Here is a 26,740-nt window from a genome sequence, read left to right on the forward strand (position 1 = left end):
TTAGTCCTCACTGATTGACTTACATCTATAAAAACGATACTTTGACCATGACAATGAGCCACACTGAAATACTGTATGTTTCTTATTATTTCTGACATTTTTGGTTTATTTCTCTTGGTGGTATTGGGTTTTCTCTGTGGCTTGAATCCTAAAAAGAACCACAAAAAACTCACTCACAGCTAACAAGGTAACACATTTTTTTTCTGGAGAATATATTAATGTAAGCCTTTCTTTCATTTTTCTTTTAATTTCTTATTTCCCTCCTTTACAGTGTGTCTATGTGGACATCATTTAATACACTTTCTCAAAAATTCTTACTTCCTCATAAAGTTAGACCTACTCCTGTACTTTTTCATTCACCATAGGGTGAGACAGCACATATTAATGAACATTTAAAAATGTAAATTTGTAAAGATTATTCCATCTTCAGACCCTCAGCAGGTTGATGTAAAACTATTTACAAGTTATAAGTTAGAAAATGTTTACTTTTGTTTTTATATTGGGAAATGTCAAGACATTTCTCCAATACATCTACACAGCAGACCTACACAGCAAAACAATATATATATATATATATATATATATATATATATATATATATATATATATATATATATATATATATATATATATATATATATATATATATATATATATATATATATATATATATATATATATATATATATATATATATATATATATATATATATATATATATATATATATATATATATATATATATATATATATATATATATATATATATATATATATATATATGTCATGCTCCTAATAAGAATCCTTGAGCCAAAATCTATGTGCAAATATTTGCTCAGCTGCAGCAGATAAATACCATAGACAAAACTTGTGGTTTATGTGGGTATGTTTAATGTTCTTATTTCACCTTGAGGATGAGGCAGACCAGTCTATGTCTTGACAGTTTTTATCACACTGTGTAATTTTATAATAAGATAATCCTTAACCCGTTGGCCTTGACTTAAATTAACCATCATTCAGTCCAAAACCTAAGAAATACTCTTCATTTTCAGAAACACAAACTTTGGCACAAAAATAAAATGATTCATAAAATGGGAACAGCAGTTAGTTCACAGAAAAGCCTTTTCAGGTGGAGTGCTAAACCACCCACTTCTTTGTAATAGTAACAGACAGTTCCCATAGAGCTTACATTATGTACCAGCCTGCCCATGATTTGGACATTTATGTTTTCATTTCCTTCATTATATCCCAAAATACAAAGTATACTAGTTGGAAAAGCATTCAGTTTTATGTTCATGTTATAATATAGTAAAAATGTTTAGTTTTCATTATACACCTCTGTAACCACTGCAAGGTCAAAGGAGCGGTCAACTCAAACATACGATTAGTATTACTACCATAATACATCACTGTCGCCAGAGTCTATTGGATTTTTCTGTGCTAGGTTTTCCTTAATCAATACAATGAGTTACACTTGGATGAGTTATTGAATATTTTTCCAATAGGATGCAGGCCCTCTTTCATGTTCACTGGTCCTTGGTAAAAAGTGGATTGCTCAGTGTTAAGAACAAGGACATGACTTTCACTCCTCACCTCTGAGATCAGTAAAGCTCATCAACCTGCTTCACTTGCCTTATAAACCACCAGTTAATTTTACTTTGCAGGCATCATTTGTACTGTTTAAATCTAACTTGTATTAACTTGCCCTTCCTGGTACAACCTCTGAAAGATTTCAAGGTTGAGAATGGCACAGACGTACACTGGCTTGAGACCCATGGTTGGATTTCTTGTTTAATGTTGGCTAAAGTAAATATTCATCCTTTCAAGTAATCAGTTGAATCTTATATTGTTTTTTGGAGTTCTATTCTGACATAGACTCACTGCTGTACAGTGACTAAATACATGTACTAAAAATACAATAGTATTCAGAATACAAATTTTGAGTAATAGTATTGTTATATAAGATGCTTTGGTGTGAAATACACACATAAGTAGTGTTACATTTTGTATCTGGGGATTACTAACATTATTGTTAATTCAACAATGGTCATACTGATGTAACAAAGAATGATGTGTAGCTATTTTGAAATGGGAAAATGTGTATTTGTAAAATTATTTACAAATAAAAACTCATAGTATGTCTCATGAAAACTCTATCCAACAATCATCAGTCTTAAACGTATTAACTAAAACCAGCCTATTCATTTACTGGATAGGGGCATTAACTACTTAAACAGAGGTGAATGCGGATCAAATGGAAAATTCCCACTTCCTTGATTTTCTATGAAAAGAGATTTGTTCACACACCCAACTGTGTGAGTGGCTCTGCTGTTATGGCTTAAATGTGTGTGAATACTGAGCTCTTTTGAAAACTTGATTTCTATCCAAAAATCTTGAGCTGAAAGTCTTTATTGTTCCATCGTTCCCATGATGCTGCATAATAAAGGAGGGGGCCACTTATTTTTTAATCTTAGTTATTTCATTCAATTTAAAGTTGTGCTAATGGCATAAAAGGCATCTCATTGTGATGTCTTGTATTGATTAGTGTCTTCTCATATAATCATGTGGAAACCAGCTGACTTTGATGTTTTCAGTTTGATCTATGAGACTGAGTGGTCAGGACTGAGGGCAAGAAGTGAGCTCTTAATCTGAGTAGAGAATGTGACCTCACCAGGCCGATATAAAAGTATACACTAAAACTTTAATTATCCCAACCAAATCTTGGGATTGGCTGTCAACCTATATTGGCTAAATAATACTGGCTATGCTTTGGCCATACTTCAAATGATCTTACTCACTAACAACCGACTTTAACAAAGCATGAACTAACATAATTAAATAGAAAATTACCCTAAAGCCCTTGCTATTAGATGTAATGAGAACTTTTTTGATGAAACAATGGATGTAGAATACAACTGTCTATATTCTATGCTATTTAAAATGTTGTTCATTTAGTTATTTTTGCATAAAACAGAGTCACTTGTTAAATTTGCATAATGTTTTATTGAAAGCATGCAAGAATACAGTACTGAAAGGATGATTATTAGAGCAAACTCCAATAAAAATGTCAGAAAAAGCTGCAATACACAATCACAATGACTTAATCTAAACACAAGCAGCATCACTTTCTAACTATATGCATTGTCTACTTTTATTTACTGGCGTGAAAACAAAGCTACTTTCCTTTTTCTCTTTCTCTCAAATTGTTCTTTCACTTTTTCAATAGTTAACTGCATAGGGCTGAGGGCGCTGACAGCATTGGTAGCAGAAGTGGTTGTGGGTTGAGGTGACCAAGAGTTATCAATCGTCATTATAACATATTTAGAAGCAGCTGGTTTGGAAGAGGGGTTTGCAACTGTGAATGGGTTGGGATAACTTATAGCTGTAGCATGGGATTTAATCTTCAACTTTCCACGTTTTTTATTCACAAGTCTCTTAGTGGTGACAGAGGGCATGTTTGTTGTAGTAAAAACCTGCCGTGTGGTGGTCATTCGATCGTTGTCCGTTAACCGACTTATTGCCGTGGTGAGAGCAGGGCTGATCTGGGCCCCACTCGGAGTTGGAAGAATTGCCTCTTCCCCCATGGATTCAGATAAATGTTCATTTAAAAGAGACTGACCTTTTCTCTTTTTCTTACTGATCCTTTTCTCTTTTGACCTGTGTCTTTGTCTTTTTAGCACACTGAATGAGGAGCTATGAGGCGTAACATGGACCCTGCCTCTCTCTGCCTCTGGAGAAAACTGCCCTGGGGTGGTTGTCAGAGGTGTATTGCCCTCTTTCAAATTGTCCTCAACATTTTCATTCACCACTTTTTGTCTTTTATTCCTCTCCTCCCGGTCTTTCCTCAACTTTGACCTTTCCTTTTTGATTTGCGAGATTTCAATTGGACTTATGTTCACAATGAGTGGCCTTTCAGATGTGCTCACAATGGTTTGTTCCTGTGGCTTTGATGTTGCAGATGTGGTTTCTAATTGAACTGTAGGAACAGTTTTAACTTTCCTCTGTCTATTTCGTAACCACTTAGCTTTAGCTTTGTGTAAACTTGTTGTGCTGGACACTGCAGAGCGGAAACCCATTTTGGCTGGTTTCCTCTTGATGGGTGTCGATGATGTGACAGAAATGGCCTCTTGGTCTAGAGCTGGTTCATCTTTCATGACTTCATTGGATGTTTCCTCTCTACCTCCCAGCTCATATTTGTTTTCACTCACCTTGTTGGATGCTCTACTTGTCTGCTCTGGCAACTGAGACTCACTGATATAGTTACTCAGGCCTGTGGTTCCCTCCTCTTTGGGACTAGAGAGCGGAACAGCACCACTGTCATCAATTTTCACCACTGCCTCCTGCTTCTTCTTCTTTCTACCCTTTCCTTTTGTCTTTTTAGTTTTCTTTTTCTTTTGTGAGGTCTTCTTCTTCTTCTTCTTCTCTGAACTTGGTGCATCGCCTTTGTCAGAGTCGGTTGTGGAGCTCTGTGAAGTGGACACAGTGGCCAGGACTTTGATGAAGTCCTCTGCAGCGGTCATCACGTTTGTGAGGGAGGGCTCCTCAGTACTGCTGCTCTGAGAGCCTGACACCGGAGACTGTGAGGTTGGCTCAGGTTGCACCTGCTCTCCACTCGTATTGGAATCTTTTTTCCTGGAGGGAGCCACCGTCAGCTTATCGATGACATCAATTCCTCCAAAGTCATATGGGACAGCATCTCTGAGCACCGCAATGGGGCGCCTCTCAAATCGTTTACACCTGTGACACACAGTGTAATGTGCATATGTAATCCCATTATCCCACAAAAATATGTTGCAAATCATCTTAAAGAGAGATTTAATCGGTAATACTTACAGGCCATACCAGTGGCGCTCAACACACTGCTCTTCATGTGCAAAGTTAAAGCAGGGAGCCTCAATCACATTGAAGAAAGCTTGTCCAACCACTCTGGAAGATGTGTCGTTCACTTTCCTCAGACAGGCTTTGAGTCTGCTCGAAAATAAGAGACATATGGCATTTTGACATTTCACACAATAATTTATAAACTACCTCCATGGGTACAACTGCTTCGTTGTACTTTATCGGAGCAAGGCAATACTATTATGGCTTTCAGGGAAATAAAATAGTCTAATGCATTGTATTTGCAAATACATTTTCATAAAAGATAATTACGCTTCATCGCAGTCGCAGTGACTGATGGAGTGCCATTTGAAGTTTGTGTAGCCGTAGTTGGAGGAAAAAGCGTGGATGACGTGAGGGCAGTGATCGTGGGTGCGACAGCAGCTGTCAGTGTCTGCAAAATCACCTGCAAAATCCAGTCCACAGTTAATCAGTGCGCTAAGCCTTGCAGGAACTTCTATGTTATTTAAAATTTGAATTATACCGTACCTAGCTGATTGTAATTATCCGCCATATTCCCCGCTCCACACCACAGGGTCCCGGGATAGGTGAAGCCTCGCTTGGCTCGTCTATGCGCTTGGTCCTTAGAGTTAGTGGGTTTCTCGCTTTCCTGGAAGCGCTGGCACAGCAGCCTGGATTCATCTATGCGCTCATAGGCGGAGTGAACCTGCTGCTCCACTCTGTCATCTGTGTGTCCCATCTTGCACTCGCGCGTAAAAGACATCACCTTCTCTGGATTCTCATTGATGGAGCAGTCCACGAGCGCACCCGCGGATGTCACCAGCGAGCGCACCACTTCTGCTCCATCGGATACCTCATATAGAAAAAGTCCGTCAACTGACGAGACTTGGAAGCAAAAAGTTTCTTTGTCCGGTTTCATTGCGTCAAGTGCACTGCTTACTAAGCCTCCTTTGACCAGGTTTCTGTCCAGAGAGGACAGGAAGACAAGCAGGACCGACCACATAATGCCTTCAGTGGCACTTTCAGCACCACTGAATGGAGACAGCTCCTCTCTTTGCCTCGCGCTGCGCTACACTCCCACTTTTAAGTGAACGCTGCGATGGTCCGATTATTAATACACGGAAGAGTGTCACGGGGAGGAGTCAGTGAATTAACCTCTAACTTCAACACCGCCTTGTAGCTACTGCTCAGCACCTGCTTTGTTCACATGGGGTAAGCCCCTAAGCCAAAAGACCCGCAGAAAGGCCAGGGTTAATGCAGGGTGTGTGTGTGTGGGGTGTGGGGGTGTGTGGGGGTGTGTGGGGGTGTGTGTGTGTGTGTGTGTGTGTGTGGAACATGGACCTGATCCGGTGACCGTTAGTTACCCCACTGCCTCTCCTTCTTTTCCTGCGCCCCCCTCACAGTGGAGATTTACTTTGGGAACACGCATAGAGGAGGTTCAAACTTGGGGCCGCTTTCCATAGCAACAGGCATGGGGCGATTGTGCCAAACCAGGACACTGGACAACTCTCAAGTGCCACAAACCAGACGCAGAATCACTGATGACCTAAATTACAATGTGGGGACAAAACTCTTTCATTGTGGAATGTGAAAAAGGTTGGCCAAGCCTATCGCACGCAACAGCAGCCACTGACTGCAAGGGAAGAGAGGCGAGCCCACGAAGGGGAAGGCACAAGAGAGAGGCGGTCAGATGAAAGAAACTCGGTCAAATTATGACACTATTCGGGGAGGATCAAATAACTTGGCAGCATCCAGTTGCATGTGGCTACAAACAATAGCAGACTATGTTTCCACGGTTAAAGGATTGGGCTACTGCTCTTTGAACAAGGGAGAGCTCTTATTTGAATACAAATGTGCTATAAAGCATATTGGATTTCAAAAGTACTTGTGCTGAAGATTTATTAATCCTGAAACGCGTTGGCGCAGTTCAGGACGCACGGTGATGCTGCGCCCGTATCAAATAGCAAGTGTTCAGAAGTAAAAAGGCGCGGGTCATGTGGGCTTTCTAATCAGCCAAAAGTTTAGTCACATGGTTGGACTTTACTGTGAGCTCGAGAGGCGGGGGCCCAACCTACTCCAGCACTGAAATCCGATTGTTGAAGGCGGAGAAAAATGATGCAAAATCACCCGATGGGCCGTGCGGTTTGGAAAGGGGGGGGGGGGGGGGGGGGAATCTGGGGATAAAAGACATAGTCCATCTACCATCTTTTGGTTTGCGTATGAATGTAGGGGAAATTGGTTATAGTCTAACCATACAGGTAAAATTTACAACATCAACATTGTTGTGGGCTAAAAGGATCTTTGCATGAGTAAGTTCATATTGGCGCCCCCTGCTGTCACATACGAGGCAATCTCAATGTTGGCTATTTTCCCAGGGAACCCAGCTTTCCCAACTTAGATAGGCTTACAGAACCAACTAGGATATGCCATCACTATACAGCAGGTACAATGTTTGGGAACACTTGCTTATATAAGACACACACATCCATAGATTTCAAAGGACTAACATTGACCCACAAAATGAATGTCAATAGCTTTTCAAAGGTATGTAACCAGGGTCACTGGGTTTACTGCTACATGACCAGATTGTGAGAAAGTGCCATTGTTTATGGAATGAGGTGAAGGCTCAGCTTGAAGCCTGCACACACTTGTACATTTCCCGCACTGGTTTGTTTGAAAGTGAGATTTGAGCCATGGAGATGTTGATATTGTAGTTTTATCTGATACAACCGTGAATATGATAACAGCCTTTGGAAAATGGTCCTCTGCTGAGTCAAAACACATGTAATGTAATATCAATGTAAGATTTCAGCTCATCAACAACACATAGTACTTCATGTTTATAGTGGCACTATAACACAAGTATAATGACATTTACAGTATAATGACATTTACACTGAATGATCTTGGCTTATCCATTTGACTGCATTTACCATTACACTTCTTTTTTTTTTTTTTTAAGTCATAATTTAGTTGAGAATGTTAACTTTCTATGAACACTCTGCAGCAAGAGACTGAGAGTAACTGCACTGAGCCCCCTCCCACTCTCTGGGCCTTTCCAACAATTCGAGACCATGTGCCCAGTTGCAGCTCACAGTTAGTTCAAATCTCTTCAGCTGTCTCCTAAACTGCACATTGCACTTTCAAATGGACACTTTGACTGTTTCTCCGGAGAGGCCAAAAGGATGGTATCTTGCTCTCATGGCGCCAAACACAAAAGGACCTGCTTTTGCCTGGCTTGACCCTTCCAGACTCTACTGTAACTCACAGGTAAAATACTGCCCATCTAAACTATGTGTTGGCTCTAGACAAGGTTTTCTGTCCTGTCTCCTCTTCAGGCACTTGCAGACTGTGTCAAAGACCTACTTGGTCCGTTCCATGATGACAGCATTGATATTGTTGCAGGGATCGATGCAATGGGCTTCATTCTTGGTAAGAAAACTATGTCTCCTGGTTGTGTTTAGAAGGGGACAGCAGCACCATGTTTAGAGCTTGGAAAACTTCCCATCCTCTAAATTTAGATTCACACTGCTCCTCTCAATGCTCTCTAGGCGCATGTACACTGTAAACTACATGTGAAAAACTAATCTTCTTATTTTAGGGGCATCTGTGGCTACAGTGCTGGGAAAAGGTTTTCTGGCAATTCGTAAAGCTGGACACTTGTGTGTGGACACCCAAACTCAGAACTACACTGACTACACTGAAAGAGAGAAGACCATAGAAGTGCGGCTGGATGTACTCAAACCAGGTTCATCTTTGGTCTTAAAGATTTTCAAAGTATTTGTAACCTGTTTGAATAAATATGCACTTTGTTTAGAATTAAATGTCACATAACTGTCTCATTAAGTTTACAAATGTTTGAAAGGACAGTTACAATGCATATAATACTCCATTTGTATGTTTGACTAGTACACAAACAGTAACAAGCATGAAAGGATCATTCCATTGCCTTTCATTTCTTCTGCTACAGCGCCCTCTAGTGCATTTTCAACTAAACTAAACAAACTGCTTGACCCTAGACTTGTATTGTTTCAGGTGTCAGAGTGTTGTTGGTGGATCAATGGATACAAACTGGAGGAACCATGAAAGCTGCGATTGAGCTGGTGGAAAGACAAGGTGCCACTGTAGTGGGTCAGTGTACTGTACAGTAACATTCTCTATTTTAACTATGTCATTTTAGTGAATTTAAATTTTATTTTTGCCATAGGTGTCACAGCTGTGGCTATTGAAAATACTGAAGGTGGAAAATGGATTAAGAAAAATTACAAGTTCTCTCACTGTATTCCTGAGGAGCTCCAAAATCAAATCGACAACAATTATCTTAACTCCTTCAAAACTTTTAACTAGTGAAAAAAGAAGAAAAGCTGTGAGTTTTGTAAACTAATCATACTTTTGTACAGAAATATTTTATTTTTAACACATATTTTAAGACAAAATGCATAAATTTAAAACAACACTGTCACTGGCTTTTTTTTTTTAAATAACATGGGATAAACTTCCCTTTTAAATATTAACCATTTAATATCGAAATGTAATGGGACCTAACGGTATTCTTAAAGCATTGGTGCCTTTAACCTCAGCAGCATTATCCTGTAGTAAACAAAGATCTAATCCATAATACTAGCAGCTCTTCAGTCTTCTTGTCAGTCTTAAGAAAAAAAAAAAGCAATTTTTAACACTCGTATACTGTGTAAATGCATGAAGGGTCATTTAAATAGAGAAAAAAGGCCAAGACCACAAAAATGCACAGCTCATGGAAGAATCCAAGGCCAAAGGAAAAAGTGAATTTGAGTCAGACTCCGTTCTGTGTACTCAGAGCTTTTCCTTTCCACAGACACAAATACACTTGTACCATTGAAGCTCCTCCCCCACCGTCACTGACAGCAGCCCGACTGTTTCTTCTTTGACACACTGTAGAGATTACTGGAGTTCCTGGTTATCCCTAAAGGGTTTATGCGACACAGGTTTACACCAATTCAATGTGAGAATTGGACACAGAGAGTAATTATATAAATACATACTGACAACATCTCCAATTTGCCTTGTCCCACTTTTCTCCAGCTCTGCAAGGACGTTCATCTCAAATGCCAAAGATGCCACTCGAAAGAAGAACTCTTTTACATTCTCACCTTAAAAGAAAAACAAACACGGTGTTCTTTTTTTCAATATTTAAAATCTTGTCGCGTGATAATCTGATATTGTCCATGCATCTTAGAAAACATTGAGAAAGGCAGATGTTAAAATGGGCTAAAATGTACAGCGTATAGAAGAAACTGGAGGAAAATGCAAACCCTTTGAATTATTGCAGATGTTTATAAAAGTTTTAATTTACTAAAAGGAATCAAATACGTGACAGTAGAGATGTGGTTTGTACATGAAATATTATTTAAACCACTGACTGCATTCAACTAAACATTCAAATGAAAGATTTAAGAAAAGCTGAGAAATGTGTACATTGTAAACACTTACTATGTGAATAAATAGTGCTTTAATTTTACATTACATTATTCTTGAAACCTATTTTTCTGACCCACCTGTAAGTGAAGAAACTGCCCAATACTCAGCGCTCATCTCCTGTGCAATTTTAAGGGCATCTTGTTCAATTTGATTGTACTGGGCCGGTGACTGTAAAGAGACAGAGTTTACAATGAGAAAGAAACAATAAAGTGAACCCTACTTGCAGTGCCCATTTAGTGACCCAGTTTTACGAATGCTTTGGGGTTTACGGCCACAGGAAGCAGCACATTCCTGAGGGCTGAGCCAAGACATAAAGGTTTTGTGTTAACTGGCATCAACCCAGAACAGTTCACGTCTGATTCTTGTATTCATGAGTTTCAAGCTATGGCAAACATCCTCTACTGTCTTAGCGTAGCATTGCATTAGCATTCAGCACGTCAAATCAAAATATTATGTCTTTTGAATAAGGAAAGGTCCTCACAAAGTTATTCAAATCGTTTGTCTGAAATATGCACAGTCCCAGCATGTGCTCCTGTGTAAAGACTTACGCTCAAGTCTTTCTTTGTCCCAACTATGAAGAGCTGGACACTAGTGGGGTCGTTCTCCTTTAAGGCATCTTCTAACCACTGTCTGTGAACACACGGCACAACTGTAAATACTAAAATGTCTTATTCCTTTGTATGTTGTTAATGATGCCCCTTATATCATGATATAAGGGGGAAATATGGGATAAAAAAAACAAAACACTTACCTTGTATGACCCAACGAGGCTACATCAGTCAAGTCAAATACGATTATTACAACTGCAACAAAATCATACATATTCTGTTAAAACTTTAGTTTAAAATTTGCCTAATAATCATTTAGAAACGACAATCATCAAAGTTTTCTCTAATGTAGGTCAACACCTTACTTGGGTATTGAATTTAGTTGCTTTTCATTAACTTAAACACTACAATCAGTAAACTTTCTATTTCTTCTTTCATTATTATTATTATTATTATTATAAATTTCATGTGTAAAATGTAATTTGTGTTTCCAAACCCAATCCTTACTTTGGGCACCTCTGTAATACGTAGAAGCAATGCACTTGAACCTCTCTTGACCTGCAGTGTCCCATCTGTGAGGTAAAATGCCAACTCAGGACACTCTGAATGTAATTATTCAATAATTTGATCAAATTAAGTGTTTTACTCACAGCTGTAGGCTAAATGGGACACCCAGCACCTCGAACCGCTCCATCTCAAAGTCAACACCGATTGTTGCTTTATAGTTCTTGTCAAAAGTATCCTTACAAAATCTACATAAAAAACAAAAAACACAGGTTAAAATAAATGCAGCTGGTTTAACTTACGTAAATAAAAGATAAATTATGCTGCCTTTAAAGGTTTAAAAGGGGATAAAAAGCCTGCATGACTAAAATGTTAAATTAAAATACTTTACAACTTGAGCCAAACTTACTGTACAGTTATTGCTTCACAAACTTACCTATTAATCAGACAAGTTTTACCCACAGCGAGATCCCCCACAACGATGACCTTTGAGATTTTAAATCTGCTGAGAGGAAGAAGAAAGGACAAAATACACATAATGTAAGCACATGGTTGATGAAACCGTCTAAAATTAACTCATGTTTTTAACTAAGAGTGCGTACTTAAGGTTTTTGAATTATAACAGAAATCAATGCCAAATTATAGACTAAAAATAAGTTAGTTTGATGATACATTGGAGTTAGCTATGATATTTACTGACTGTGTTCTTGCTTGCAGTAGTTTATACCAGTTTGCTCTTTAAAATAGTAATAGCTTAGTTGTAACATACGCTTAAAGTAGGCCATATACAGTCTTTACATACAGTTTACATTTAAGACCTTAGAGATCCTCACTCACCCCACAGTACCAGTGCGTTGTTCCTGACAGGCTGTTTTAACTTTGTTGTCGAATTCCTCTTTGGTGTGCAGTGCAGCCTCTTTGATGAAACACTGGCACGAGAACACAAATTGTAAGCTCTGGCACAAGTCCACAGACATGAGGTATTTGTGTTAAAAGGAGCGATACCTGTGGGAGCTGGGCGATGATACGGTCCCGTCTGATTGGAGGAAGGACACTCATGGCTGATGCACATACAGACATACGCTCATGAATGTATCAGACTGTAAAAGAGGGGAGGAGGTTAAACACAACAGAAATAGTTTGTACATTTGACATATTTCATTAGCGTTTAGGCTGAAATGTAAAAAAAAAAAAAAAAAAAAGACAACATGAATTAGTTATCAATTCACAATTTGAGGAAATAATTTTATCACAGGCCACAGTGAGCTGCTTCCAAATAAAAAATACAAATACAAGAGGAAATCTAATTAGAGATTTAATTTATTTATTTATTTATTAAAGTACAGGAAAATGTGTAGAAAAACATTTATGTAAAATGCAATAACCTAGTCTAGTCTAGTCTATAATGCCTCGTGTTTAAGGTCTACATGAAGAAAAATCAATGCAAACTAAACAGTTTAATGGCAAACTGTGGAACATGCCAAGGCAGGCAAACAATAACATATCCATGGAGACGAACAGATGGCCAGAATTAGAAAAAAGTTCCACAGGGCAGCTTTAGACCTCACACAGAGCTGGCTACGATCAGACCAGACAAATACAACTGGTGATTCAAAGTAGCTGTGCAGTGTAATCCCTTTGTTTAAAATCACTAAGGAAGAGACTTTCAGAAACGCGCAACTTTACCAAATGGCGCAACGTGATCAGAGTCTGTCCTAATGTGTTTAAAAGACACAGACACAATGCAACTTTACAGTAACTTTAAAGGCGCTTTTAAGCCTCGTGCTACAATGAGAGGTGCGTTACTTACCGACGGAATAAACCAGATTTCTTTGTAAAATGTTACTCCCAGTTACTTTTCCTTGTAGACTGCCGCGCGGTGCAGGAAATTTACATTGAATAAACAGAAAACAACCCACGGAAGAAGCAGCCGGGGCAGAGGGGGCTGGCTGATTCACTTTTGGAGGATATGTGCTCTGCTGCTGCTGCTGCTGGGATTTGGGGTGGTGTGCACGCCCCCTTCTGGAGAAAATGAGGAAGCATCACACGCTGTTGGGATAAGGACCGCCCACGCACAGTGAAGTATCAGGCCTAAACACGACTACAGCCACAGGAAAGTCTTCTACTGCCTTGTTAATTCATGTCATTATTCAGTTAGTATTTGTAGTCACCGTTTACAACTAGGATTTACAACCTCAGATTGTAAAACAAGAGGGACAAGTTGTTGAATATGGAAGGATGGACTTGAGAAATTTAAGCTCATTTAGGCTAAGAACAGCAAAAACACCACATGCTTTTGAGTTTTTTTCAATCATAACGAACATATTGCACTTCAGAAAGTCAACCACAACGTGCTTCTCTTTACAAGAAGAAAAGAAGCATTGTCTTGTTTTCTATGCACGCTAAATCTGACATTTTGTTGAACTTATGTGACAGATGAAAAAGTGGGGCATTGTCTAAATAACTGCGACCAGGGACAAGGACCTAAATGATTCTGAAGGACAACCAAAAGACAGGCAGGTCACCCTGCGAATAATGATTATAATAACAGATTCACAGTTTGTTTGTTTTTATTTATTTCAAATTACAGTTTTAACAACCTCAAACACATTGGGCACAAGATACAACGTCAAGTTTGTTACATTCATTGTTTTATTCAATGAAAAATAAGGCAATGTGGTAATGGCACATGTTTTTGTTTGAAAAATAATTCTACCAAAATGACAAAAGTAGCCTATATTGTTAGACTAAGGAAAGACATCTTAAAGGAATGACATTTAAAAAAAAAAAAAAAGAATGGACTTGACAGTGCTTGTGTTTAGACACTTGATTTTACTGCTTACTGAGCAAAATAAGGATTTAGCACCTTCACCCTGTAACCATCCAGAAAGTCTCCTCCACCACACAAGGCATCATAGAGACACATGTGCCAAAACAGCAGATCAGAGCATTTTAAAATTTTGGGGCTTAGTGTTCTATTTGAATATAGTGAAAGTTCAGCACTACTGTTTTTGGATGTGTTGTCCAAAATGGTAAAATAAATACATAACTAAAGCTTTATGCAAACATTAAAACGTTGCTGTAATGCATTTTTAAAGGGATCAAAAGTGAATTCAGCTCTAGGAGGAACGACATGAGTTGACAATAAAATTACAAACAAGGCATCATCATTAAAATTGTTTCTATAAAAAAATAACTTGTGCCTGAACATTTAATCTGTAAGAAACTTTTTTAAATTGTTGTTGTGAGTCCCATTTTGTGTAATGCTACTCTTTCTTCGAGTAAAGAAATCAGCGCGGATCAAGCGGTACAAGTATATGGACATCATAATATTCATGACAATCATACAAATGAGAAAAAATCCAGCATTGTCCAGACTGGCATAGTTGCTGAGAATGTACCAAGTGAGGTAGAACTGGGTGAATAGCCGGAAAATCACATATGTGATGATATTGACCACTTTGTTGATCTGATAGAGGGGAGTGGACTGAGCTCCGGCCAGTTTCAACAACAGGCGCAGGTGCAGAGTGACGCTATTGACCTCCACAAAGAGAGCCACGACTGCTCCAGCTACATACAACTGAGAGCATATCGCATACAGGAAACAGCTCAGCACCTGCACACACACAGAGACATTTTATTATGACATCATCACACACACACTTACGTTTTGAAATGTTAAAAGAAATAAAAACACAGGTTCATTATGTCATTTTTCTGGTGGAAGGTCTACCTCAGCTTGTCTAAATGGAGACAGATAAATTTAAAGCCATTCAAGGCATCCTAAGCAAAGGGATGGAAATAAGCAGGTGGCGCCCTCCATCAGACAAGGACGCACCTTTAACATTAAGAATTAATAGTAGACAGTGGGAGTAGACAGTGTTTGTCATTCACAGGGACACAATCAATGCATGTGCAGGGAATTATTCAGTGCTTTCAGCACCGCCCTTTGGTGGTCAGTAGGGATGCATAGAACCGTAGTTACACTCATAATCATTTCAACCAGCAACTCCCCAGTGGATAGGCAAACACTCATTCCACTGTGCCACATAATATGAACACATTTAAACCTAAAGGTCCTACAAAGACTTTGCTCAAAAATATGAAAGTAAGAGACCACTGTGTGTTTCCTTACCAGTACATGGTGCAGGAGGAATTCCCATGATGAACGGGCATGTCCAGTGTAAATGATGTCACATGCATCTTGCACAAAGTACCCTGAGAACAAGGAGAGCCACAAGGTAATTCTATGAACAACATCACAGGCATATCACTACATTATATTTAACATAACATTATAAATAATGTTAATGTATCTGACAGAAGATGTAACAAAGTGTATTTTCAGTCATAAAAATATTCTGATTATGTGAATCAAATAACAGGGATAAAAGAGAAGAATAGAATAGAATGTGATATTTATAGACCAAATACTGCACACAAATACACAGTAAGTCCTTAGAGAATGTGGACATAGTCATAACAATGAAACCCTGATGATCTCATCTGACTTTAAGTATCCAAATGAATGACACTCTTGGCTGGATCGCAGTGGCCAGCAAGATGCAACAAGTGTCTAAGTAATACCCTATAATGGGGATAGGCTCGGAGGGACTGGGAGCTGCCAGCTGTTGTCAAGGCAGACCTCCACAGATTTGAGTCCTCATGGTTACACAAGGATGCACAGAAGACCCACAGTGCACAGAGCTCAACCAGGCGAGCCAGTCTGTGGGGGATCTGGGTTTCCAGGGGAAACGGCTATTTGAGATCCTCAAGATGAGCCAGGCCTTATCGTTTGTTCTTTCAGAGGATTATATGTGCTCATATTCATTCAAAGTAGAGAAACACACCTGTTGACACACAGACGAGCAGGTAGGACAGAGGAGTATGGTACAGGTGGAGATCCTGCAGTGTCTCGGGCCACACCACCACACTGGAGAAGGACACAGGTTATGGATAGATGGGTCTACTCACATTTACTGGGCTCACTCCTGGAGAGAAAGTAACTAAACAGAAACATTATCTTATTATCATGAAGCTTCACAACAGAACATATTTTTATATCATAATTTTTTGATTGCCCAATTCAGACTGTTCAAATTTAAAGGTTTATCTAGTTACATATACTTTTTAGACTACAGGTACAGGATTCAGTTGGTTAATGCTTAACATGTGTTAAAAAACAAGCAGTGCAGTTAAATTGGAATAATCTTTACGTTTTAAGAAATGCACATTGCACGGAAGTGAAAGACCAGACAGCCTTGTGTGGGAATATGTGAGGATGAATCATAGTTCCCACCCTAAGAAATTGTTTTCTCTCAAGAGCCACTCACAGCAGGTTTTTCCAGTTAACGTTCTTTTTAGTTGAGAGTTCATTGCTCCAGTTACAGCTTCAAATTTGCTCTGGTATAGTGTATGTAGGCATTTCCCTTCCCAGCTCCAAATGCCATTGTGTCCCTGCTCTGTCCTGTCCTAACATGCTTTCTTTCCCTGTTGCTTGCCTAGACTGCCACTGACTGTCACTGCCCACACGCTCCCAGAGACGCATCATGCGCACTGTGAATAGACAATGACCTCTGTTATACTGGGCACTTAGCTTGGCACTTACCAGGTCACGGCCCATGTGCCAGTGAGCAGTGAATGTACCATAGACACAGAAAGGTTCCTCCACCTCCAAGCATAAAACTTGTCTTGTTGGACTACTTTGGGCACGGGCAACCTTTGGAGGAACTGGTCGACCACCCTGAAGAGGAGCGCGCACACCAGCACTGAGGGGATTGGGTACCCCCACAGAACAGGAAGCAGGGCCTCCATCCTCTGCCACCAGCCCCCCTTCTCACTCTGTTTTCACGAGTTCTTGGTGTTGTTAATGTCCTTTACTTGAGCTCCGGATGTCTGAGTGCTCTCCTGTCAGCGCGATGACGGACTTATATGCGCGGTATGTGATGGGAGTGTTTCCTAAGTCCACAAGTTCAAAAGGAGGGAGTTACAAGATGATGTTATTCTTCCCAATCTCTTCCCACAAAGTTGTCAAACAGTTTCCAATTGTGAAGCGTCTTCCGTCCCAATCAAAACTTTCGTGGAGATGTTTTAAATTTGTCCATTTGGCGATCTGTAGAGCTTGTCACTTGTGGCGCGCTGTGCTCCGTGTGCGCAAGGAACAGGGGGTGTGGTATGGAGACGAGTAGGCGCTGCTGCTGCTCCTGCCCTAACCACAAACAGAGAAATAAGGTGGGGCAGATGCTGAGATCAAATTACGCAACCAGTGATGTAGGTGCTACGGTCGATAAGTCCAAATAAAAACTTCAACTGTAGCGTAGATAGAAAAAAAATGTTGTTTGCCAAATCTTATTTACTCTCCCAGTTGTGCCACATGTGATTCTTTTCTTCCTTTTTAACGAGGCTTAGTCTATATAACATTAATTACTGACACATAACATATTTAGATCGCCATGTTACCTTTTATTGTTTTAAATGCTGTGCTATATTATTTAAAACAACGTATTCAAATGTTAAATTATTTTCACTTTTGAGCTCTCAGTCTCCTCTCCCTTTGCTCCCTGCACTAAGTTACGCCCCCTTCAGAGTGCCATCACAACACAAGTAGCGTGCTTAATGAAACTATTGGACATCTCCTCAAATTTGTGAACTTGCAGTATATTTTGTTTTTGTATTTTTGTATATTTATGAAAGATGGATGTACAGGAGCATGGCTGGGAGTGTAACAGGACTTATAGTCATGAGGCCTGTGGACTGAGCCTTGTACAATAGGAGTGAGCTAATACTCCTAACTGTAAGGAGGGTTTGAATAGGGCCCAGGAGAGATCACAAGATTACTTAAATATGCATGGATGACATATAAAACAACTTCAGGCATGTTTTTGATGAGGGAACAGCGTTAACACAGGTTTTTAAAAAGTTATAGGCCTAATGTTGTCTGCTGTGACAGTTTGAGCTTAAAATAGAGATGTAGACTTTAGACTTTAGATAGAGATTTAGACTTGAGACCATTTATGCACCCACAGACTGTTTGCCAACCCTTGACAACATATTATTCAATCCACAAGTTTGTATTGCATAAATGGCAAATAGCCTGTTGTGCACCCCTACTGGTATGGGCCAACTGCACTGTGCTAACCTCATGCTATAGCAAAAAATAAAAAAAAAACAGCCTTTGCGACGTAAAACTATCATAATAGCCTAACCACCAATGAACACAATTACTTGATCCTACTCCAGGCCATTGAATAGTCTACACAGTTTTGAAAAGCAGTGAAACAACTTCATCTCTAGATGGCAGCAGTATTACATCAGTTACCACAGCAGCAGTGGTCCCTTCTGTGAACTGAAGAGAACAGTAAGACCAACACTGTAGCCACAATTAAAGTGATCAGACCGAAACAGGCACATGTGTTATTCAGTATTCTTAACAGATGGATGCCTGGCCAAATTCAGCTGGTCATTATTTACCCACTTCACATTTGGTTATAAAAGAAATATTGAACCTCAAAGTAGGCTTATACAGATATAGGCCTTTCTTCTCAAACAACCCAAAACAATGCAAATTAACCTAGTTAATGTTTAAAATGTGTAAAATAACTTTTCCATACCCTTGCATAAGTGCTTTATCAGAGTTAGACAGTTTGATGATGGGTGTGTTTCATAATTGGTGGTCCCCCATGCTCTTCTTATTGTCTTGTGAAGAGAATAGTTTGGTGGGGGATCCTTTACTCCTCTAGCAGTGCTTCTCACATTGGGGTTTGGCATCAGTTTCACTATATGCACCTTAAATTCTTAGACACTGACTGTGGTGCCTGAAGACAAATGTGTCTAGAAGTGAATGATAGAAGGCCAACTATGTCAGCTGAGGAGTGGCTTTTGTTGCAAGGTGTGATGGAACTACTTCAGTGACATATTATATTCATGAGAATTTCCATCTTATATTCATGAGAATTTCAAGTCTTATCTCCTTTTTATTGTCCACAATCAGAGTTGAAATAATACGGATTGACTAATATATATACATATATACATATAAACAAGACCCAGGCAATAAACAGCTACGCCCTGTCAGTGATCAGATACCCAACAGGAATCATAAGCTGGCCAAAGGAGGAGAGGAGATACAGACCACAGACGTTAAGACCCGAAAGATCCTGACCATGTATGGCGGGTTCCATCCCAAATCCAGCACCTAAGACTGTATGTGAGCTGTAAGGAAGGAACCTAAGAACTAGTGAGTATGAGAGCCACAGTCCAGGATGAAACACCGAAGATCCATAAGTATATGAAGACCCCAACAGATAATGTGCTCAGCAAATCAAATCAGGGAATGCCTCATATATATATATATATATATATATATATATATATATATATATATATATATATATATATATATATATATATATATATATATATATATATATATATATATATATATATATATGGGGGGGCGGGGGGGGGCGCGCGCGAATAGGGGGGTGGGGGGGGGGTGTATTAATGGTGAAACTTCCACAAAATAGGCATATAGAAAAAGTATATTGTAAAAAACAAAACAAAACAATAAAGCATCCAAGAATGTCTTGGTCTCGGTTTAACTAGTTTAACAGTTTACATTTTTTGTAGTTTTTCATGTTTTAGACAACGCGTGGGCTCACATTTTTGTCCTTCGTTGAGACCCGTAGTACAGCTGGACGGTTGCCTAGAGACCACTGCACAGTTCGGGCAGCTGTAATGGAGAAGTATGAAAAAATCAAAGTTGTGGGAAGAGGAGCTTTTGGGTAAAGTTGAAGTTTTTTCCCCTTATATTTATTTGTTCAGTGCATTCTCCACGGCTCATAGCAATGGGGCTTCAAAGGCTGTGCTAAAATTTACTCCGTCCTAAGAAAGAAACGGTGGAAACTGGAAAATATTGGGTGACATCACATGACATGGCATCAGTAACGTTAGCGTGTTATTTATGTACGTTAGCTTTGTAAAACGATGTTGAAGTTATAAAGTAACAGTGTAAATACGGCCTGGATTTGTTATCTGAACTTATATAACGGTCTACTGCAATGGAAGGTTTGATTATATCTCGCTAGATTTCGCATAGAAAGTTAACAGGATTTTGGATTGAACATCCTTTCTAAAACAAATAACAGCACTTAGCCTTAGCCAGTATATTAAACATGGGTTTACTCCCAGACAGTCCCAGCTCTATAAACGACCCTAATTATACACTGGTGATGCCGAATACTAATGTAGTGTCTCCTCAGGATTGTCCACCTGTGTCGCAGGCGTAGTGATGGAGCCTTTGTCATCCTGAAAGAGATCCCAGTGGAGCAAATGTCCCGAGATGAGCGTCTTGCCGCACAGAACGAGTGTCAAGTGCTAAAGCTGCTCAACCACCCAAATATCATTGAGTATTATGAGAACTTTCTTGAGGACAAAGCCCTTATGATTGCAATGGAGTATGCACCAGGTAGAATTATTGTTATTAATGTCTAAATACACAGTAATAGATTGTGATTTTTTTTACTTGCAATGGTAATAAACCTTTTCTTATTATCATTATTTTGTTCTCTATCTAATAGTCTCGCTCCTTTTTCTTGGATTGAATTTACTTGGATTTTTTCATTGACTTTGACTAAATTGACATTGACTAAATTATTTTATTCAGGTGGGACATTGGCAGATTACATTCAGAAGCGGTGCAACTCCTTGCTGGATGAGGACACTATTCTACATTTCTTTGTACAAATCTTACTGGCACTTTACCATGTGCACAACAAACTCATTCTGCACAGAGATCTTAAAACACAAAATATCCTCCTTGACAAGCATCAAATGATTGTCAAAATAGGTGACTTTGGGATCTCAAAAATCCTTGTCAGCAAGAGCAAAGCCTACACAGTGAGTTCCATTTGTGTTTAGCTTTTACTATTACCATATTTTACTGACCTGTTTTTTGTATAGGTGGTTGGGACGCCTTGTTATATCTCTCCAGAATTATGTGAAGGAAAGCCATACAACCAGAAGAGTGACATCTGGGCCTTAGGCTGTGTGCTCTATGAGCTCGCCAGTCTCAAGAGGGCCTTTGAGGCAGCTGTATGGACAATGTTTTTTTTGTAAACATTTTTTTATGCCATGCAATCTTTCAAGGTTTTAAAGATGCAACATTTCTCTATAGACTTTTCATAGTGCTGTTATTACAAAGGAAGTACTATCTCATGCATAAAACAGAATATTATGCAAGTAAAAAGTACAACATATGTCTTCATAAGAAAATAGTGACACAGTTTGCTCTTTCAGAATTTGCCTGCACTTGTCCTGAAGATCATGAGTGGCACCTTTGCACCTATTTCAGATCGGTACAGCCCAGAACTTCGGCAGCTTATTCTCAACATGTTAAATCTGGACCCATCCAAACGCCCACAGCTCAATGAAATAATGGCTCTGCCCATTTGTATCCGACCACTTCTTAATTTGTATACAGACATAGGCAATGTCAAAATGCGGAGGTACTAAATTACTATTATACATTTTCGCGGTGATACAATTTACTGCATACCTTACTTTCTGGGTTTGGCTTTTTTGTAGGATTGAGAAGCCCTTATCTACAGTACAAACTGGTCCACAAGGAAGACCAGGGGGTAGAGTGCCCACCAACAGGTCAAGAGGTGAAGCAGAGTACTTGGTGTGCTTGCAACAAATCAAATAAGAAATTGTTACTAAATATTAAAATGTTTGGCACAGATGGAGTGACTGGCATTGGCACAGGTAAAGTGCATTCCCTCCCATTATCCTCAGTGTATACCTGGGGTAGTGGCATCTCAATGCCACTCCGGCTGCCAATGCTCAACACTGAAGTGCTGCAAGTGTCTTTAGGACGCACTCAGAAGATGGGAGTCACTAAATCAGGCCGTTTAATTACATGGGAGGTATGCTATTTATGATTGACAAAAATAGCTTTAAGTATACATCAGTGTCTTAATCTTTCCTTTCTTCAGGCTCCCTCTGTGGCCTCAGGTGAGGGCAGTCTCCCCGGGGAAGTGGAGCAGATGCAGCCTCAGTTCATCTCCCGATTTCTGGAGGGTCAGTCAGGAGTCACTATCAAATCTGTGGCCTGCGGTGATCTCTTCACCACCTGCATGACAGGTTTGTGACCCATCGTTCTCTGGTCCTGGAACAGTCTGCCAAAGAGCTGAGCAACAGGATGTCAGTGATTAAAAATACGTAGACAACTTTTCAGTGCAAATAAAAACATTATAGCTTAAAGCTTATTATGGGGCTCTGTCAGTGAAACTATATTGGAGTGTACATTTTCAATACCTCTTTATAGACTGTCAGATTATTTGTTCACTTATTTGTGTTGATATCACTTCTGATCTTGTTTGTTTTCATTTTGCAGACAGGGGGATCATCATGACTTTTGGTAGTGGAAGTAATGGCTGTTTAGGACATGGTAACTTCAATGATGTAACGCAGGTATCTATAGAACAACAAGCGCTATTAATATTGATATTCATATTGAGCTCTTTGTAATAATTAATAACGTAATTAGTAAAGTAATGTCTTGTTTCTGTTCTTCCAGCCTAAGATTGTTGAAGCACTCCTTGGCTATGAGCTGGTTCAGGTGTCATGTGGTGCTTCACATGTGCTTGCTGTAACAAATGAAAGAGAAGTATTTGCCTGGGGTCGGGGAGACAATGGTAAAATATTATCCAATTTTAACATAATAGAATGTTTTACTATTTCCTTAAGATAAGTAATCTTGACGAGACCAGATCATGTCCCATAGTTTAATAGAGATAGTACTGACTTTAGATTGAACAAAAGAAAATATTAAATAATCATATCTGATGAATCAAACTGAAATAACGGTTTGTTGAAGAATGAGAAGGCTATGCTTTAAGGCTATTCTCCTTCTGTTTTAGGCCGCCTAGGCTTAGGCACCCAGGATACCCATAATTCTCCCCAGCAGGTGTGTTTACCTGTGGAATTTGAGGCCCAAAAAGTGGTGTGTGGAGTTGATTGCTCTATGATTATCAGCACCCAATACAGCATAGTCGCATGTGGAAGCAACAGGTAGTGTGTTCTCCCAAAGTACTGTTTTCAAATACTGTATATTTAATGAGTATCCAGCATCCCTTTCTCTTTTATTCAAACAAACCACTCCCCATTCCTGGGGATGTTTTTGCTTTAGATGGTGGATTTAGCGAATGCCATATTTCCTTTTACAACCAGTGTGGCAACATTCTGATGAACACATACCTTTGCCTGTCATTCTGTGCAAAGGTCAGAAACTTTAGAGCAAGTTTCTGTTTTTGGAATAACCAAAACATACTATTAATTATTATTATTATTTTTTTTTTTTTTTTTATTCCATCAAATATTTGTGCTGGAAAATATCGCGGTTAAGTTGTACTTTATGAAGTTGTACTTTCTGATGTTTATTTTTTAATCTTGTCTTCTTGTATCTCTAAAAAAGGATGAAACTATTATATAATATGAAGTTATGCAAATCTGTGCATAAAAAATCTGTGCAAAAGCCTGGATCGAGTTCAGTAATAGCTATTTAATGTTTAGTTGCACTAATGTTGCTTGTTGTGTTATAAGATTCAACAAACTCGGACTGGATAAGATCATGGAAGGAGAGGAACCGGGGCCTTCCGGTCAAGTGGAAGAAGTTCATTCTTACACACCAGTCCAATCAGCACCTCTGGACAGGGAGAAAATTGTTTATATTGATATTGGGACAGCCCATTCTGTTGCAGTTACAGGTAAACTTTTGTCACTTTTTCACATTTTTAGTATTGTGATATTATAATACATTTTTATCTTTACAACAGAGAGTGGTCAGTGTTATACATTTGGCAGCAACCAGCATGGTCAGATGGGCTGCAGTTTGCGTCACAGCCGCCGTGTGCCGTACCTTGTGCCAAATCTGCAGGGCATAACTATGGCAGCATGTGGAGATGCTTTCACTTTAGCTATTGGTTCAGGTGAGTATCAGGACATGCATGTTGTAATATACAAGTCTATCCTTAAACCACTGTGTATTCAAATTAGAGCCACACCACAGGAATGAAACATGTATACTAGATAAATGTTCTACTATACAATTTGATTCAAAGTTAAATAAAATGAAAACAAACTCAACAAAGCTAATATGAGGACCAACAAGGATAAATTTGGACCAAATCATTACCAAAATGAGATTTAACATAATAAAGTCTTAACTAATTAAAATTCAGTTTGTCAGCACAAAAAAAAAAAACAATTTGAAGATCGTATCATTATATTTAGCATTCTCTCATCTGGGGATGAAAGGGTAAAATGTTGTATGGACCAATGATTGCCTCCCCTGGGAAGAAATCTAGGGGTGTCAACCATGTCTGCAGCTTTTTATTGTCTGGAGAAAGCTTTGTTCAGCTTTGATGGCCTACGAGACAAGACGCCGGGCTGTCAGTGAAATATTTCAGTTGATAAATGCATCAGGGAGTGCTCTGGAAAATGAAAAACATTTTTTTTGTCCCTCTTCTGTTTTCTACAGACGGTGAAGTGTACACTTGGGGTAAAGGAGCCCGTGGACGCCTTGGAAGGAAGGAAGAGGATTCTGGGATACCGAAGGCAGTGCAGCTTGACGAGGCTCACCCCTTCACAGTGACATCAGTGGCTTGTTGTCATGGAAACACTCTTCTGGCTGTGAAACGTAATATTTTCATTATTACTCTTTGTTAACAAACACACAGCAGTTCTTAGTGGTGCAGTACCCAGACGTGGGACAGTACAAACTCAAAAGAAGTGGTCAGTCAGAGATGACAAATATATATTACATTTAATGTACTTTTTTGTTCTGATTTTTTTATTCATCAAACACAGAACAAAGGGATAACATTATGTGAAAAAGACATGAAAAATAAAAGTGAGAATAGTTTGTCATTCACAAATCAAATCAAAAACCCATTCAGATTTCAAACTGATTAAACTGCATCTAATTTTAATAAAGCACAGTTCTGTAGGTAATCCTTACTACAGGCTGTGAGGCTGCTGTCACTTTCCTTTTTGATCCACATCATGTGACAAGGACATGGAGTGCCATGGCTATATTAGGGATTTGAGCTGAAATCATCCACCATCTGCATGAAAAGCCAATAGTGGAGGGTTGTAGCATTGACTAGGTGTAACATAGGTGTAATGTGTTTAATTTTTTTCTTTTTTGTTCCAGCTCTGCTTGAAGAACCTGTTCCAAGATGACTTCCCACCAAAGAGCTGCTTTAACTCCTATTTCTCAAAGAGAGCCCACCGCTATTAAGACCTTTCCACCATAGACTTCTGTTATACGCTGCAGGGCCCTTGACTATCACTTGATCTTTATTCAGCTCTGTTTAGTCTCCAGAAAGAGAGAATCTGGTCCCTGAATCATAGGGTCACAAGAGTTCAGAACCTGTTTGCTGGAGCAGGTGTAACGCACAGGGTAAGGGACTGGCATGACACAGGTTAAGACTGGAGAACAGGAAGTCGTTTTGGAGCTTTCATGTGGTGAGGCATTGTCCTCTTTCACATGCACAGAGCTTATAAGCCAAAGGCTATAAAAGACAAACTGGTCGGAGCTCCTAAGCCTCTAGTAAATGAGACTGTGACAAAACAGACAAATCACAAGGATGAATGCCACTTTTATGTATGGTTACAGACCTGTCAAATTAACTTAGCATAAATCTTGATAACGTTGTCATTGGTCACTTTGTATTTTATTGGATCATTTTGTTAGTCCATTTTAACCCACTAGCAGTATTTGTTACAGGTAACGATGTGTTGAGGGCTATTTAACCCACATCATATAATCTAATGCAACAGTAATTATCAGTGTTTTATTATCTCTTTTTCTTTTTTATCTAAGGTCATGATACACTACATGTGCATTATTATTCTTTATATTTTGTATTATTCATATTTATAAAGTTTATAGTTTTAATAGAAAATATATGATTTATATATATATATATATATATATATATATATATATATATATATATATATATATATATATATATATATATGAGGAAAAAGTCCATTGTTTTGTTTGTGGATGATGTAATGATGATGTAATCCAGAGGCAATGCATTAAGTGTAACTGATCCTTTGTGTTGGAGAAACATTTACATTTTCACTTATTAAATATTTAATAATATAAGTAGGCCTATATCTCTTTGTCTTATACGTTCGCATTTATTGTCTGGATTGATTTGATTGGAATACACTTGGTAAATATTAAACATTTTAAAGTCAACCATTGCGTGCACCGTAATGCATGAGTGGCCACTAGAGGGCATAGGTCTATTAGTGTTGCCATCACTACTGTCTGGGGCTCCCCATTGTGGCTTATTATAGCCCTGCTATTGAAC

General features: G+C 39.0%; 5 protein-coding genes across 6 annotated transcripts; 2 read left to right on the forward strand and 3 right to left on the reverse strand.

Annotated features, from left to right (window-relative positions):
* Positions 1 to 2,985: 2,985 nt before the first annotated feature.
* Positions 2,986 to 5,989, reverse strand: proca1 (protein interacting with cyclin A1). Its single transcript, XM_033976425.2, has 4 exons — positions 5,368 to 5,989; positions 5,152 to 5,284; positions 4,834 to 4,968; positions 2,986 to 4,737 (listed from the first exon to the last, which is right to left on the reverse strand). The coding sequence occupies exons 1-4, from the start codon at positions 5,840 to 5,842 to the stop codon at positions 3,156 to 3,158; spliced, it is 2,325 nt and encodes a 774-aa protein (XP_033832316.1). The 5' UTR covers positions 5,843 to 5,989; the 3' UTR covers positions 2,986 to 3,155.
* Positions 5,990 to 7,986: 1,997 nt separating this feature from the next.
* Positions 7,987 to 9,195, forward strand: zgc:174895 (uncharacterized protein LOC100126024 homolog). Its single transcript, XM_033977157.2, has 5 exons — positions 7,987 to 8,109; positions 8,178 to 8,271; positions 8,441 to 8,587; positions 8,875 to 8,970; positions 9,047 to 9,195. The coding sequence occupies exons 1-5, from the start codon at positions 7,987 to 7,989 to the stop codon at positions 9,184 to 9,186; spliced, it is 600 nt and encodes a 199-aa protein (XP_033833048.1). The 3' UTR covers positions 9,187 to 9,195.
* A 123-nt stretch (positions 9,196 to 9,318) lies between these two features.
* rab34a (RAB34, member RAS oncogene family a) lies at positions 9,319 to 13,338 on the reverse strand. Of its 2 annotated transcripts, none has more exons than XM_033976461.2 (11): positions 13,159 to 13,338; positions 12,354 to 12,448; positions 12,186 to 12,277; positions 11,785 to 11,853; positions 11,495 to 11,596; positions 11,352 to 11,416; positions 11,048 to 11,099; positions 10,845 to 10,926; positions 10,374 to 10,464; positions 9,861 to 9,968; positions 9,319 to 9,781 (listed from the first exon to the last, which is right to left on the reverse strand). In XM_033976461.2, exons 2-11 carry the CDS (start codon positions 12,426 to 12,428, stop codon positions 9,714 to 9,716), a joined length of 804 nt encoding a protein of 267 aa, XP_033832352.1. In that variant the 5' UTR covers positions 12,429 to 12,448; positions 13,159 to 13,338; the 3' UTR covers positions 9,319 to 9,713. The 2 variants fall into 2 exon arrangements, with proteins under 2 accessions (XP_033832352.1, XP_055081873.1); XM_055225898.1 differs by having other exon boundaries at positions 9,320 to 9,781; positions 11,785 to 11,850; positions 13,159 to 13,337.
* A 564-nt stretch (positions 13,339 to 13,902) lies between these two features.
* On the reverse strand, positions 13,903 to 17,527 carry tlcd1 (TLC domain containing 1). The gene is made up of 4 exons (XM_033976462.2): positions 16,957 to 17,527; positions 16,199 to 16,281; positions 15,484 to 15,566; positions 13,903 to 14,964 (listed from the first exon to the last, which is right to left on the reverse strand). The coding sequence occupies exons 1-4, from the start codon at positions 17,160 to 17,162 to the stop codon at positions 14,560 to 14,562; spliced, it is 777 nt and encodes a 258-aa protein (XP_033832353.1). The 5' UTR covers positions 17,163 to 17,527; the 3' UTR covers positions 13,903 to 14,559.
* Positions 17,528 to 20,058: 2,531 nt separating this feature from the next.
* nek8 (NIMA-related kinase 8) lies at positions 20,059 to 25,779 on the forward strand. The gene is made up of 15 exons (XM_033976459.2): positions 20,059 to 20,131; positions 20,609 to 20,814; positions 21,013 to 21,245; positions 21,309 to 21,440; positions 21,645 to 21,853; positions 21,933 to 22,012; positions 22,089 to 22,273; positions 22,343 to 22,490; positions 22,744 to 22,820; positions 22,927 to 23,044; positions 23,270 to 23,420; positions 23,952 to 24,115; positions 24,185 to 24,337; positions 24,889 to 25,047; positions 25,564 to 25,779. The coding sequence occupies exons 1-15, from the start codon at positions 20,085 to 20,087 to the stop codon at positions 25,590 to 25,592; spliced, it is 2,091 nt and encodes a 696-aa protein (XP_033832350.1). The 5' UTR covers positions 20,059 to 20,084; the 3' UTR covers positions 25,593 to 25,779.
* Positions 25,780 to 26,740: the final 961 nt, after the last annotated feature.

This window comes from Periophthalmus magnuspinnatus, chromosome 13, assembly GCF_009829125.3.
Source record: "Periophthalmus magnuspinnatus isolate fPerMag1 chromosome 13, fPerMag1.2.pri, whole genome shotgun sequence".
In the NCBI taxonomy this organism is placed as follows: Eukaryota; Metazoa; Chordata; class Actinopteri; order Gobiiformes; family Gobiidae; genus Periophthalmus; species Periophthalmus magnuspinnatus.